The 14,194-nt window shown below is 44.0% G+C and overlaps 1 protein-coding gene across 2 annotated transcripts; it reads right to left on the bottom strand.

Moving 5' to 3' along the window:
- Positions 1–205: 205 nt before the first annotated feature.
- Positions 206–12,958, bottom strand: LOC105900832 (phosphatidylinositol 3,4,5-trisphosphate 3-phosphatase and dual-specificity protein phosphatase PTEN). 2 transcript variants are annotated; one of them, XM_012828205.3, is made up of 10 exons: positions 12,109–12,956; positions 7,605–7,689; positions 7,145–7,189; positions 6,974–7,017; positions 6,484–6,722; positions 5,903–6,044; positions 3,880–3,948; positions 2,639–2,805; positions 1,424–1,672; positions 206–1,220 (listed from the first exon to the last, which is right to left on the bottom strand). In XM_012828205.3, exons 1-10 carry the CDS (start codon positions 12,185–12,187, stop codon positions 1,035–1,037), a joined length of 1,305 nt encoding a protein of 434 aa, XP_012683659.1. In that variant the 5' UTR covers positions 12,188–12,956; the 3' UTR covers positions 206–1,034. The 2 variants fall into 2 exon arrangements, with proteins under 2 accessions (XP_012683659.1, XP_012683660.1); XM_012828206.3 differs by lacking the exon at positions 3,880–3,948 and having other exon boundaries at positions 12,109–12,958.
- Positions 12,959–14,194: the final 1,236 nt, after the last annotated feature.

Raw genomic sequence — 14,194 nt, 5'->3', positions numbered from 1 at the left:
GTCCAATGTCGAGGACATCTGACGTCTTTGGGTTGATGTGTTTACCTGATTTTCTTTCTGTATTTTCTTTTCCAACCCTTTTTTAATAAAAAAACATTTGAATAGCTTTTTATTAAAACATGGACATTAATTGCAAATAGCATGCACACCAGTTTGTCCTTTAAATGTTTGAGTCTTAACATTATTGCAAACACCGTTTCCCTGCTGTTTCGTGTATTAGATTTTTTATTATCTTAGGATAAAAAAAACATTGACAATTACATGGGATGCCTTTTTTTCTTTTCTTTTTTTTCTGCATAATTTAACGTTATACACAGTGGGGGAGGGGGGGGGGGTGGGGGGAGGATGGCGTTGCCAACACACCTTAGCCTCCTTTACGCAGGCTGGCCCAACCTGAACCAACGGACTGTCCACTGCACTGGGTTCAGAGGACGCAGCCTGCAGACAGCACAAGAAGCATTCACAGTAAAGAGGGAGGGAGGGAGCAAGGGAGGAGGAGGAGGAAGAGGAGGAGATAAGGAGAGGAAGGGGGGAGAGGGGAGGAGAGAAGAGAGAGAGGAAAAAAAAAAAAAGTGATTGCAGCACTGGCCTTGGTGTGGACAGGAGAGAGAGAGGGTCCTGTGTCCATCCCTCCTCTCCCTCCCTCTCCTGATTGCCTTGATTTTTCAACGCATTTTGTTGTCTTTGACACAAAAAGGGATTTTCTTTTGTTTTTTTTTATGTACACAGAATAGCTACAGGACCTTCTCCCCTTCCCCAGCAGGCAACTGTGTCAATATCCGCACATAAAATAATAATTATAGTAATAATAAAATAAAACAATATATTGGTCAGGATATTTGTTTTTTTCTTTCTTCTATAACTGATGGCGTGTTTTCTTTTGAAGCGACACAAATGTTCTATTGCCGTTTGGGAGAGGGCGGAAAGGTACTTTCTTCAGTTCAGTTTTCAAGTTTTCTCCTTTTTTTTTTTCTCCGGTTGTGGGTTGGTATTTCGTCTTCTTGTTGCGTTTTCTTGTTTTTTTTTTTATGAGTTCACACTTTTGTAATCTGTGTGTGCTGCTCCTCGTCGAAAGGCTCGTTCTCGGGGTCGGAGTCAGTGGTGTCGGAATACCGGTAGTGATCCGGCTCGTTGTCGCTCACGTCTGGAGTGACAGAGGTGGACGTGCTGGCCTCAGAGTTTGACGGCTCCTCCGCTGTCCTTGTGAAATACAACTTCACCTAGAAAAGACAAAAAAACTGAATGAATGGAAATAAAACAAACAAACCTTTCCCAGTTCTAAACGCCAATGGTCAAACGGCATTTGTCTTTGTCGGTCAGTTGTCTTTAAAAAAAAAGATTAAAAATAAACATGGTATGGACCGTATCTTTCTATAGCGTTTCTGCAGATAAATAATATTTAGTAAGCATGGCGAAAGCTCACCTTAAAGTTGGGTGAGAAATATCTGTTGGCTTTATCTTTGTTGGCTTTGTCCAGGTCGTTTTTGGAGAGGGACAAGATCAGGTAGTCCCGGTCTCCGTCGGCCGCTCCGCCTCGGTCCATGGGGGCGCTCGGGGGTTGCGCCGGGAGCTCCCCGACGTCGTTCACCACTGACCCGTTCTCCACGTGCTCCTCGCTCTCCTCCGGTCCCGGGATGAAGTAGGTGTTCACCCAGAAGTGAAACATTTTGTCCTGAGGAGAGGACGACGGGGAGACGGTTTAATGTTTGAGCACGTGTGCACACCAGTACATGCGCTCACAAGGGCATCCATGTTCAAATTCACTCAGAAACTGAATACGCAAGATCACCTTTTAAATGCGTTCTAATTTCACGAGGACTAGTAGCCACCTGATGGAGCACACAACTAGCACCCCAGATATTAAGCGAGAATGATGATTTTGTGAGATCGGACCTTAGAGCCCAATGCACTACAAACTATTTTGAACCACTTTGATGGGGCACAAAGTTGTTTGGATGTGTGTACACAAAACCAACTAATTAAAACCCATAATTACATTGGAATGATGTGCAGGCTAAATGATAGATTTGTTCAAGGACATGCACCATAAACACAAATGGTCCGGTATTCAAAACGATGCACTTGGCGCACAATGCTTTTGACAGAGTCTGCGATGATATGCATACAGGGGGAGGCTGTGGGCTGAAGGCATGCATTTCCTCAAACAAGCATATGAAGGTACTTTCATCGAAACAGAAATACTGACATCTAATCATCTAATATAGTACAATTGCCTTAGAATATATATTATATATATATAAAACCCTTCATAAAATAAAAAGAGCTAAATTAAGTCTGACCGCCAAGTTCGCCTGATCTGTGAATGAATGAATGAATGAAAAAGGAAGTGTTTGCCTGCCTCTTCATGCAAATCCTAAACCTGATTGGGGGGGACAGGGACAGGACAAGGGTTCAACCACAATGTCCACTTAGGCTGTTCTCATGGCTTACGATCACTGTCTTTGTCTTTTTTTTATCTGACGCAAAGCCAGTGTTTCCCAGTACTCTGCCTGGGTACAGCAAAGTGAGTCATATCTTCACCCCCTTTCTTTTCATTTCGACAAAGAGATCAGTTAAAAGACCGTGAGAAAGTTTGTGCTTGCAGGAGCTTGTTCCGAGTGGAGTGGGTTGGACTGACCTTCTTCATCATCTTGTTTTGCTTGTGGAAGAACTCCACCTTAATGTCGCCACACACGGGCAGAGGCTGCGGGAACTCAAAGAACACGTGCTTCTCTTCCCGTCGGGTGTGCACCGGGTTGGAGGTGTGGATCTTAACCTTCAACTGGTACACGACAAACTGAGGGTCTGGAAAGAGGAGGAGGAAGAGGAGGGAGCAAAACATGGATGGAGATAGGGGGGTTTGAGGAGAGGAGGAGGAAACAAGGAAGATAGGCCAGAGACGGAGACGAGAGAGGGGTGAGAAAACAGAATGTGAGACGAGCGGAATTGCACAGACAACCACACAGAAAAGGTGTTAAAAAAAAACCATCACGTCATATGTCTGCATAGAACAACATTAACCCACTCACCCCCCCCTCCCTCCCTCCCTCTTAACATTCTAGAACAGGAAAACACAAACAACTAAAATAAACAACTAAAATAAAACACCAAAACAGACAGAGTCAGGATAGAGAGACAGAGGAAAGGACTGACCCAAAACACCAGATCTTACAGAACCCCAACAGAACCCCAACACACACCCAGAGCCACCACCAGAGCCAGAGAGGCAGAACCAGGCCCTATTCTGTGGACAGCCAGTGATGTACTTCATATCAACTAAACCCTATAAACAGAGGAGTGTGCTCAGCCAATTTAGTATGCGTCCAACATCATCTTGATCCAGAAATGACGGCATACATTTCCCAGGAGGCTGCAGTGTGGGAAGTGAACCCGTGCCCTAGTGTGGCGGCTAGCGCTGCCCTTTAGCCCGTGACCTCCGCCTCACTTCAGCACGTGCCGACAAGAGCGCAGGGAGCTGTCCTCATCACAGACAGGAAGTGATGACTTAGTGTTGGTTAGTGCGACAGTTAGTGGCAGGCGTCGCAGTAAACCTCAATGTGTATAAACCCTAGCCGGTTGCCATAGAAGCACGGCGAAGACGCTCGCAGCCTAGCACTGTGACGTGGTTACATCTGGGCTGTACCGGTTCAAGTATGCTCGAGCCTCCAGCACATTACACCCGGCAGAGCAGGTTCCTGCTAGTGATCTGCAACATTGAATTCAGTCTGCACTGAACTGTCTGTGAGGTGCTTAAGGTTCCTGTGTGGAGCTGACTCCTATAGGACTAATGCTGCCTTGTGTTGCCATGGCTGGTGAGGAGGGTGCTCTGTGAGGTTGCTCGCTCTCAGTTAATGATGTAGTAAATTAAGGCTGTTTTACCCCAGTGCCAGCTCCCTTTCTTGAAGCCCTGGGAGTTGAGTTCGCTCCTGTTTTTTACCGTACTTTCCCCTTAGAGAGAGAGAAGGAGGTTAACACACACACACACACACACACACCCTGCTGAACCACTGGGGAGGGGGGAAAGGGGGGGGGGGGGGGTGTGTGTGTACGGCCTGGCGGTCTCAACACACAAAGTGCTTGGTTAGGGGTGCAACGGCCTCACACACACACACACTTGTTGCAGCGACACTGTTCAAGTGCAAGGCTTTGTGTCACAAGTGACACAGCGGTGGTGGTTTGTGCGTTTCCTGGAGCTGCCTTACAGGTAGCAGCTGACGTGAATGTTCTTTTTGTTGTGCATGCCAGATTGTGACCACCGTTTCCCAGCGCCCTTCCCCCCCGCCCCCCCCTCCCCCACAGTGCCCCCCTTATGCAGAAGATCACAGAACAACATTTATTAGAACTCTACGCCTAAGACTACCACAGACTTACAGTGTGTGCCTGACTACATCATGTATAGCAATAAAACAAAATGAAAAAAATATTTATCTGTTAATAGATAAATAGAAATAGGCTTACAACCAAATCATAACTGTTCTGCTACTGTGGGAGTTGCACCACTTGAATTTGGTCCTGTGCGAATGTCATTTCCCAAGATTCAATAGTGTTTGTAGTCAACTAGACCAGTTGGTTCTCTAACATTTTGAGCCACAATCCCACTCCATCCAGATTCTTCTCCATCACACCAGACCAGGTTTCTTCCTGTTTGCGCACTAGATTGACATCAGCACAGTTCCCCAAAATATTATATTACACTATCAACACTACCGCTATCAAATAGATACAAGAGCATTACAGACCACACACACATGAAGCCAGATTTGTACAATTTAGTCCCCTTTCCAGTGCTTTCCTGTCAATCTAGTTTCCATGCAAACCATCTCCATCATAATGTTCCATTAATATGTTTTCTGTCTGAAGATACTGACTAAAACAAAAAGTAAAGTCTTAACTGGATGGCTGTTTTGTCTGGGTTGATTTTCTGCATATGACTTGACTGAGGATGTTACGATATAGGCTGAGAGCAAATTTAACATCAATCCCTTCTGGAGCCTGCTTGACATAGCAAAACCCTTTATTCAGTCAATTCGATTTGTCTACCACTATTGGATAATTTCATTTCCAGGGTCCAATTAGATCTAACAAACTAAACTTTGACCTGAAAACTACAAGTCAAACCCTAACCGTGTGTGTGTGTGTGTGTGTGGTGAAACATTGCACCCCTAACATTTGTAAATATACTTAACAGATATTCAGTTGTCAAGAACTAAACACACACAACTCCTAAAGTGCAATCCCCATTCTGCTGCGTTTGCTCCTTTCTTGCAATGTCACTTCCTGTTTCTGACAAACTTATTTTCTTTGGTACCTTTGGTTTTAAATGTATTGATTAGAGTCCAATTCAGATTAGAGCCCTCATATCCAGGTGAAAAGAAGAGAGAGAGAGGTGGGAAAGGTAGTGAATGAGGGGAGGAGAGGTGGAAAAAAGGAAATGTCCAGGTGTTTGTCAACAAACCCAGCACCCCACATTTCACTATCTGTAGGTCACAACAACCAGGACGACAGAGCCAAGAGGAACACAAGTGTACACTGGAGTCACGAGGAGCATGCAAGAATGTTAGCGGAGAACCTCTTTCACAAATGTCCATTTTCACCACAGCTAGTTTTCATTTGCAGGAGTTCGCTGCATCTGGCAGTCAAAACTCAAATGTCTTCATAATTATATACATTTGTTCTTATCCAGACAACACAGACCAGATGTAAAAACCAACTTAGGTCTGAAGAAGTAAATAATACAAACATATGTTCTAAGAGCCTGCAAAAGAACCAAGGGCAAAATTGATTTCAGTGAATTTCTATTGGTCTTAAGAGAGGTAGGAACAAAACACATGCAGGCACATACACTCACATATAGCAGAGTGTGTGTGTGTGTGTGTGTGTGTGTGTGTGTGTTAAGACTTACGGTTTGTTCCTCCGCCAAACATGGGCACAGTCTCGAACACCATCTTGTGAAAGAGGAGGGCGACGGGCCGGTACTCCAGCTGTTTCTTGAGCAGGTAGCTGTAATAGTACACGTACCGCCGCTGGCTGGGGATGGTCACCCCCTGTGAGGCAAACACAGACACAGGGTCAGTCAGTGGGGGGGGGAGAGATGCCACTTCAACAGGGAGGCAAACACAGACACAGGGTCACAGTCAGTGCGGGGGGGGGGGAGAGATGCCACTTCAACAGGGAGGCAGAGGCAGAAGAGAAAGTTGTCATAGCACACTCTCCGTTTCCTGGAGTGCCATACTTACAGGCCTTTTGAACATGCCTTTTTGTGAAGGATGGCCTTAAAAGCTATTTAAAAGCTTTCTTCACACTCATACACCAGCTGCACAAGTGCTGACTTAATGTGATCACCCATTTTTTATTTGTTTACCGTTTTAAACTGTGATGGTCAGAGCAGAAATTGCCTGGATGCTGCGCAATGGAACGCAGGAATTTCACACATTCTGGCTTCCAACCTGCCATGAACGACAGAACAAGGACCTCAACACGCACCTTCTTATCCCTGGTCCTGACTTCGCCGTAGAAGTCCAGGGCTTCTTGGGCCTCCTGAAACTTCCTGCGATGCAGCAGATAGGCACAAATCATGACCCCCGTGCGACCTTTGCCTGCCTTGCAGTGGATGGCGGCCACATGATTGTCGTCTTCGCTCAGCCATTGGTCGAGGTCCTCGCAGAACGGCTTGATCAACTCCAGCTGAGGGGGGTTGTGGTCTTCAAAGGGGTATTGTGCAACTGGAGGAAAAACAAAAGACTTAACCGCTCTGGCTCTCCTGTAAATGGGATGGGAATCAATGGCAATTGGACGGATCACCACGGTCTACCCTGTGCTTAAAATAAACATCGCCACATCTCTACTCTTTCCCCCCTCTTCTGCGTAGAACAACACTGCGCCCAGGCATCAGATGAAGTAGTCTAAAGATGGGTTAAAGAACCAATGAGGTTGTGGCTCAAAAACACAGGTAGGCATCAGAAATTCGACTCACCTCTGCAGTTGAATTTGGCAGTATCATAGTGTCGTTCTGCACATCTGAAACAAAGCAATAGACTTCGTGTAAGACTCCGCATCTTTCTCTCTCCTCAAAACAAACAATCAAACGGAAATAACACAGCATGCATTCAAGTCGACATGACTGCGCATCAAAGGGTATACTTACAGATTATATATTTTGTAATGGTTTTTGTGTTTTGAGTCCAAAAACCTGAAGAGAAATGTAAAAAGAGAAGGAGGCAAAGGGGAAAAAGTTGAACATCTGAGATGATTGATGAAAACCGCTGTGGTCGACAGTGTTCCACTTCTGCTATAAATATACATTACACAACCTTCCAGTATGTCCTCAGACTCGGAACAGACATTCACAACTTTCTCAGTCACTTCGCTCCACAGCTGGATGTCTTTGTTCTACAGCTCACGTAATGCAAAGACGCAGCTGTATATTTCATGTGCATGCCATCGTTCAAGAGCAGTCATTTCTATACACCACGGTTCACCTAATATCGGCCAACATTAGGAATATAAATATCATGTTGAATTAGTCATATGATTACATGGGTATTATTATGTCATTGTCAGATTTTCTGTGAAGTGTGTGTGTGTGTGTGTGTGTGTATGCTTACCTGACTACATCGTCTATATTATTTCTGTAGACTCCTTCCAACCTTTCCGCTGGGAAACCCATGGCGATGATATTCGGATATATGTCTGAAGACCTTGAGTCAAGGAAACATTATAGACCCACCAGGACATAGCAGTTCACTACGGCATGGCAAAGTCAGACAAAATAATTACATTGACGAAACATCTGCAGCTTTCATTGTCAGCATTACACCACCGGCACAACAGCAATCACAACAAAACAGGAAGAAAAAGCAGTTCCTTGTCTATTGACATCATGACATACACAAACTTAATTTCACCCACTCAAAAAGTCACAGTCTAGAAAGCATTCTAGACAAACCACGCATTCAAACACGGTGAATGTCTTCTCTGCCAGAAGCCCCCATTTTAACCACACTGGCAATGTGATTAGGAGCCGTTAACTGGTGGGTGGGGACAAATCTGGTGTCCCCACCCACCAGCAGCCATATCATCCTACAGTGTGGTTTCAACCATGCGTTTACAGCCACAAGTGGATCTGCTATTCTTCGGTTGCACAGATATCACACAAACTCACAAATGAACCAAGAAAAGCAAACGCACACACATACTTGACTTTAATCCCTTCACCATGCCTCTGTCCCTCTTTTCCGCTCTCTCTCTCTCTCTCTCTCCCTCCCTCTATTGCAGGGCTCTGCACAAGCTCTGGGAGTGCAATGCTTCACTCATTTGCAGAAGTGGCCCTTTCTGAGAATATCCTTTCAAAATGGAAACCCTGAATGTTTTTAATTGGATGAGTCAAGTCGTATTTTTAGCACCGGTACATTTCAAGTGCTGAAGTGCATTTTTTTTCCCTTCCAATTCACAAAGAAACAAAGGTGGACCGAGGAGGGGGCTTAGTGGCGCTTCCAGCATCGGAGGCTGAATGCAAAGGTGAAGCCCAAGCTTGCAGGACATGCAAGGGTTTTGTGGTGGTTCTGGTCTCTGACTGATTTGCAGTGATTGTCCTGTCACATTGTGCATATTTTAAGATATTAAACGATAAACTCCCTTTTTCTGGGATAATGCATTGTTCTCTGCATAGAACTAGCATCTGGGAATACAGGGCGGGGGGGGGGGGGGGAGGATAACTTGGGAAAGCTGCTTTTGTCCTAGCACTATAACTTTGAAAATTCCACTTCGTACTCACATAAACTGAATTTCATTCTGCTCCAAGGTCTTCAATGCAAAAAAATTTAAATAGCTGAAAAACCTCATTTCATCACACTTTGCTATACGTACAAAAACTATGACGAACAATGTTTAAAACTACGTAGAATGATGTATGAAAAGACAGGATGGATAACACGTAAACTGCAACAGTTACAACTAGTCACACATGAAGCCTTCTAAGAGGAAGACTGACCGTACAGATGGGAACACTCAAGATAGCCTAAACTTTCTATAGTCCAACATACAGCCATCTACTAAAGTGACATAAGTTTCAACACTGACCGGCTGCACTAACAAACCAGGAAACCAAAGAGACCGGCATCAGTTCCTGCATAATATTTTGCATATGCACAGCACAAAATGCGGGCAGCGAGTTCCTATGGTGAATTGGAGTACAAGTTTACAAGAAATACTAACATCATTAATAGGACTTTTGGGGAGAGAGAGCTTCGAGCTAAATTCTGTGTTTCGAGTGTTTCTGCGTTTCCTGCATCCAAACCTGTTTGATGCAGGATGTATGCGCAGCTTGTGTAGAGAGGAACTAAACAGAATATGAATTCCACTGGAAGTGTGTGTGTGTGTGTGTGCGTGCGTGCATGTGTTCCTCTGTGTGTATATGGTCTTAAAGAGCAGTAAAGAATATGTGTATAAGACAGTGTGATTGGGTGTGTGTGCTGGACAGGCAGTGTGTGTGTGTGTGTAGATGTGTGTGAGTGTGTTAGGCCTAGGCGTCCCTTCTGTGGGCTCTCCCCTTCCACTCCCCCCCCCACCCGATAGCGGCTCAGCAGTGCTCTATTTTAAGGTCCGTTCCCAGAACTCAGATACTGCGTTACATAAGGGCACAGGGCCATATTGTTTTAGATACCATGGCAGAGAGAGCAAGAGAAAGGAGGAGAGAGAGAACGCAGGCGTACACCGAGTCACCACGGCATTTCACATGAGTTTTGGGGGGCGTGGGCGGGCGCGCGCGTGTGTGTGTGTGCGCTGAGGTGCTCCACCACGTCAACCATGCTTTGGCTCGTGTGCTAGAAATGCACCTCGCCTCCACACCTTCATGTGGTCTCTTCTCACACACACACACAAAGTTAACAAATTATCAATCTGATGTGACAAGTATACCCCCTCCACACACACACACACGTGCCCACACACACACGTGCCCAAACCAGGGCACTAACATTCTTCAAAAGCTGATACTGATTCCACCCATTTATTCAGCCACCCCCATCTCATCCACAACTTCCCAAATCTGTGTCCTGCCGCTTGCGTCTGCCCAGACCCACGACTGCACACTACACAATTCAGCAGCTAGATTAATATCTCTGTACATAATTAAGACGTACAATTCAATCTTCTGCCATGACAGCTTGTATGACCTCTGACCTTTTCTCCAGCAAGCTTGAAAGGATCCCAGACCACCTTACAGATGTGGGAGACTTCTGTTGTGTTAAAGCAATGGATACAAGCTATTTTATGTAACCCGCAACCGATAAAACAAAGGCTAGCATCACCATCAGTAGCGTTCTATGCACCATTGCTAAGACACAATATAACGCAGCATGAAATATGAACAGGAGTTAGGCTACAACAATGAACGTTTTGCAACAATGAGCAGATTTGTTCCATGTTGTACCATTCACTGACAACGGCACAGGTGAGATCATTACATCTGGCTAACCACTGGACTATCTTAGAAATGTAAGCATGTCTTTTCCTTATTCGGTTTTAACTTTAAGGTAACTACATTACATGTAGGTGGATTAGTGCATGGATTAATGTCATCAGGTGCATTCTAATTTGATCTGAAAGTTAGCCATTTCTAACATAGACATGGTACCTAATACATCAATACAAAAATCACTTAAATTCCATCAGACAGCCTCTTCAAAGGTCTAACAATCTCACATCCACTGTAACTACTATACCATGCTGACAGTAATCTGGAATTTGATCTCACTAGTCTAAGGGGTCATTATTTCCCATCCCAGGTTACAAATTCAGTTATGCAAAGTATAGATCGGCAACAAACACAAGAGCTGGACAATATATTCACAGTCTTCTTTATATCCAAACTGAACACTGGATAATCCTAGAACCAAATGCACACCCTTGAACTTGAAGGCCTCATCCCACCAGGACTGCCAAGCTCTGTGCATTTTCCATTCAAGGAGGGCAGAAACATGCATTACTGCTATTAGCCTAGGTGCACCTTATACATACAAACCTAAAACATCTGGCAATATAACGCCAGTGCCTTTGCCATTAAAACTATTCTTCCAACCGTCTTATTCCTACAAATGACGTGCATACGTTTTCTAATATAACGCCTACAACCTATTATTATTAAGCCACAAGTAAAAAGTTATTTGAAAACGTTCACTTAACGTTACTTTCAGTACAATCCACACAGTTTAATATATGTCAGATCACTGGAGCCTGGCACATAATGGCAATTTTCTAAAACGAATGACAAAACACCAGTGAAAGTATGGTTATATTAGTCGGAATCTGACGAGAACACTATAATGGCTGGCCAGAGAGCTAACAAGGCATGATCACTTCTAACCTGAATGAGTGGCTAGCTAAAGGGAACGACATTAAATTAGCTGACAGTAACTGTCACCTAATATGAAACGTCAAATATATTAACACACCATAATAAACTAGTAACTTGTCCATCAACAACAAAAGTTTACACGGCCTAAAATAACGAACAGACCACAGAGCGAATAATTTAAGATAGCTAACGTTATACTCTATTAAGACATGATAGAACGCTTACAGAGCACTGTGTGGAAACGAGCCCTAATTAACAGGCTAAGGAGCTAGCCAGCTAGCTAGGAACGTTACAAGTTATAATGCTAGCCAGCATGCTGTTTGTATCTGTCAATTAACAACTACACAGCTTGACTCATTTTACAAAGTAGTAACATCCAATGTAACATGTACACAAACGTAATAAACAACTGCTACAATATTTACTTAGTTCCGGTGGCTCGCAGGCTTGCCATAAATCTGTCATATGGGATCTCGAGTATCACCGATCACAGAGATTTTTAAATTAGCTAACAAGCTAATGTTAGCTAACATGTCAGTAACTAGCAAGGCAAATGGCTACGGAAAAAAGACTTACAGAACAAGCTAGCATTAGCAAGCTCAACAGTAGAACCCAGCGTTTCTGCTGACATTTACCCTAACGTTGTATCAGCTGCGTTTTAGGGGTGCAATAAGTTGAACGCATTCTACTGGCAATGCATTTGTGGAAAAGGGAGCACCTCTATCTAGCTAATGTTAACTGTAAGGCAAGGATACATGTCAAGTCCAAATCGAATCCATCCTCTTGATACCTTCGTTTGTTTCGACTTACAATTTCCTTGATTATTGCAGCCATTGCAAAGTCCTTCAGGTTCTATCAATTACGTGAATGTATATTGGCTTCCTCTTGCAATGGCTTTGTCCCACGATCACCCTTGCTTCTCCTGGTTTTGCAGCTCCTTCCTTTACGGTGACAGGGCTAGCGGGGCTAGCACAGTGGTTGTCGTTGTGAATAGGATTAGAATGGCCTCTGGATCATAAAGACGGGCCTTGCTCGGCTCCACCACAGCAGGCCCGACTTTCCCAATCCTGGAATTTGTCGTGCGACCCACCAAGTGAGAAGATATCCAATAATCGACAAGCCTGATCGGAACGCATTAGACACGGCCAAAGTCTTTGAGTCCGCTACAGCCGCCGTGATTAGGTCCACCGAGAGGAGAGAACCCTCTCCATTGCTGCTAACGCAGAAAATTCGGACAACCCTTTCCCAGGCAACTCACGACGTAGCTAGCTAGCTGGCTAGCATTTCTAGCTAGCAACAATGGCTAGCTAGCAGCCCCTTTCTTATCCAAAATCGTCCTAGCGACGGATCATCATAGTCCTTAAATTGAACAAATACGCAGGGAAAGTGACAGGCTCCACCTTAGTTTTAAATAAAATATGTAGCGGTTACTGTTTCAAGGGATAATATGTAATAGCTTCGTCCGAGGAATCATCTTTTCGCGATTCTCTCCCAGCTGAACTCTCAAACTTCCATCATGGCTTCCAACAGAGGAAAAAAGAAGGTAGACCAGGCAGAGTTTTAGTAAATATCCTACCGCCGTGAATAAATAGATCTACAATACCTCATTGATGCCAAAGTCTATTGTGCATTCAGCTAAAACACGTGTAAATAGATTGAAATAAATGTAAAAGTAAAAAACAAGCAAACATCTTTCGTAGATAATAAACAATAACGGTAATCTCCTTTGTTAGTCGCGGAAGGACACGACTCCAGCACGGGCAGCAATCTTCCCTGTCAAAGTGGTCACGTGTTTTGATAATTGGGGAAGTTTCCAATACACCGCGCTAACTGGTGATGTATTGTTTCATTTAGTGATCGAAGCTGTGTTTCACAACCAAATGCATCTGCTACGCTGAAATACTAAACTGTAATGTAATGTTTTCATGAAACGGGACTGGCAGTAGCTTGACGATAGGCGAGTTAGACCATAAGAATGGAGTACAGTGTCCAGTGAAACGTTTAGGACCACATGATTTACGAACACACAGTTATAACCTTCTTATAAATATTTGGTCAATGCAGAGCAGTGAATTGTCAACATGAAGGCAATTGTTTGCATCTAGCTAGCACTGATACTGCAACTTTGGGTCAATAAATCAGTGCTTTCTTGACGACTCAATTTGCGCCCTCTGGTTGGAAGTCACGGTAGTGACATCCTAAGTTCTCTGAGTAGACCCATTAATTGATTTGCCTGTTTATTTATTATTACACAGGCCCCTACTTAAGAAACTTAACATATGCATGTCACTTCTTATGCAACATCTTTAAAAATCAAATTTAATTTTAAGTCGCTTATTTCGCAGATGCTTTTTTCAAAGTGACTTACAAATAATTTAAACATTTTGAAATCAGAACAAAAAATAACAAAAACGTCTACTAGTCTATTTTTTGCACTATGTGCAGGCCTCATGGTGAATTTGATATATGCTGACCCCACAGGGGAATTGGCGAACGGGCCCCATAGTGGGCTGTCCCCTGTGTCCACACGGTGAAATAGGTAATCTGTATCAAATTCCTTATAGGCTACTACCGCTGTTAGACAAGACCTATGGAATTACAGCTGACGTGAACCATGTGCTTACCATAGCCAAACTTCCCCAGAGGCTTGTTCGGCTTTCTTCTGTGGTGTAACATGAACGTCATCCTGCTACATGTCCGTTGTAACAGGACATCTTTACTACAGTACCATCAAGACATGCACAAAAAGGCCTATAGGTCTGTCTATCAAAATCACTTGTCTGTGAAAACAAACACAATTGTATGCCCAAGCATGTGGTGACTCTACGGCCTGCTCCTTTC

The sequence above is a fragment of the Clupea harengus genome, chromosome 13 (genome assembly GCF_900700415.2).
Source record: "Clupea harengus chromosome 13, Ch_v2.0.2, whole genome shotgun sequence".
Classification (NCBI taxonomy): domain Eukaryota; kingdom Metazoa; phylum Chordata; class Actinopteri; order Clupeiformes; family Clupeidae; genus Clupea; species Clupea harengus.
The sequence above is the reverse complement of the archived record's forward strand: the minus strand, read 5'-3'. Positions and strand labels throughout refer to the sequence as shown.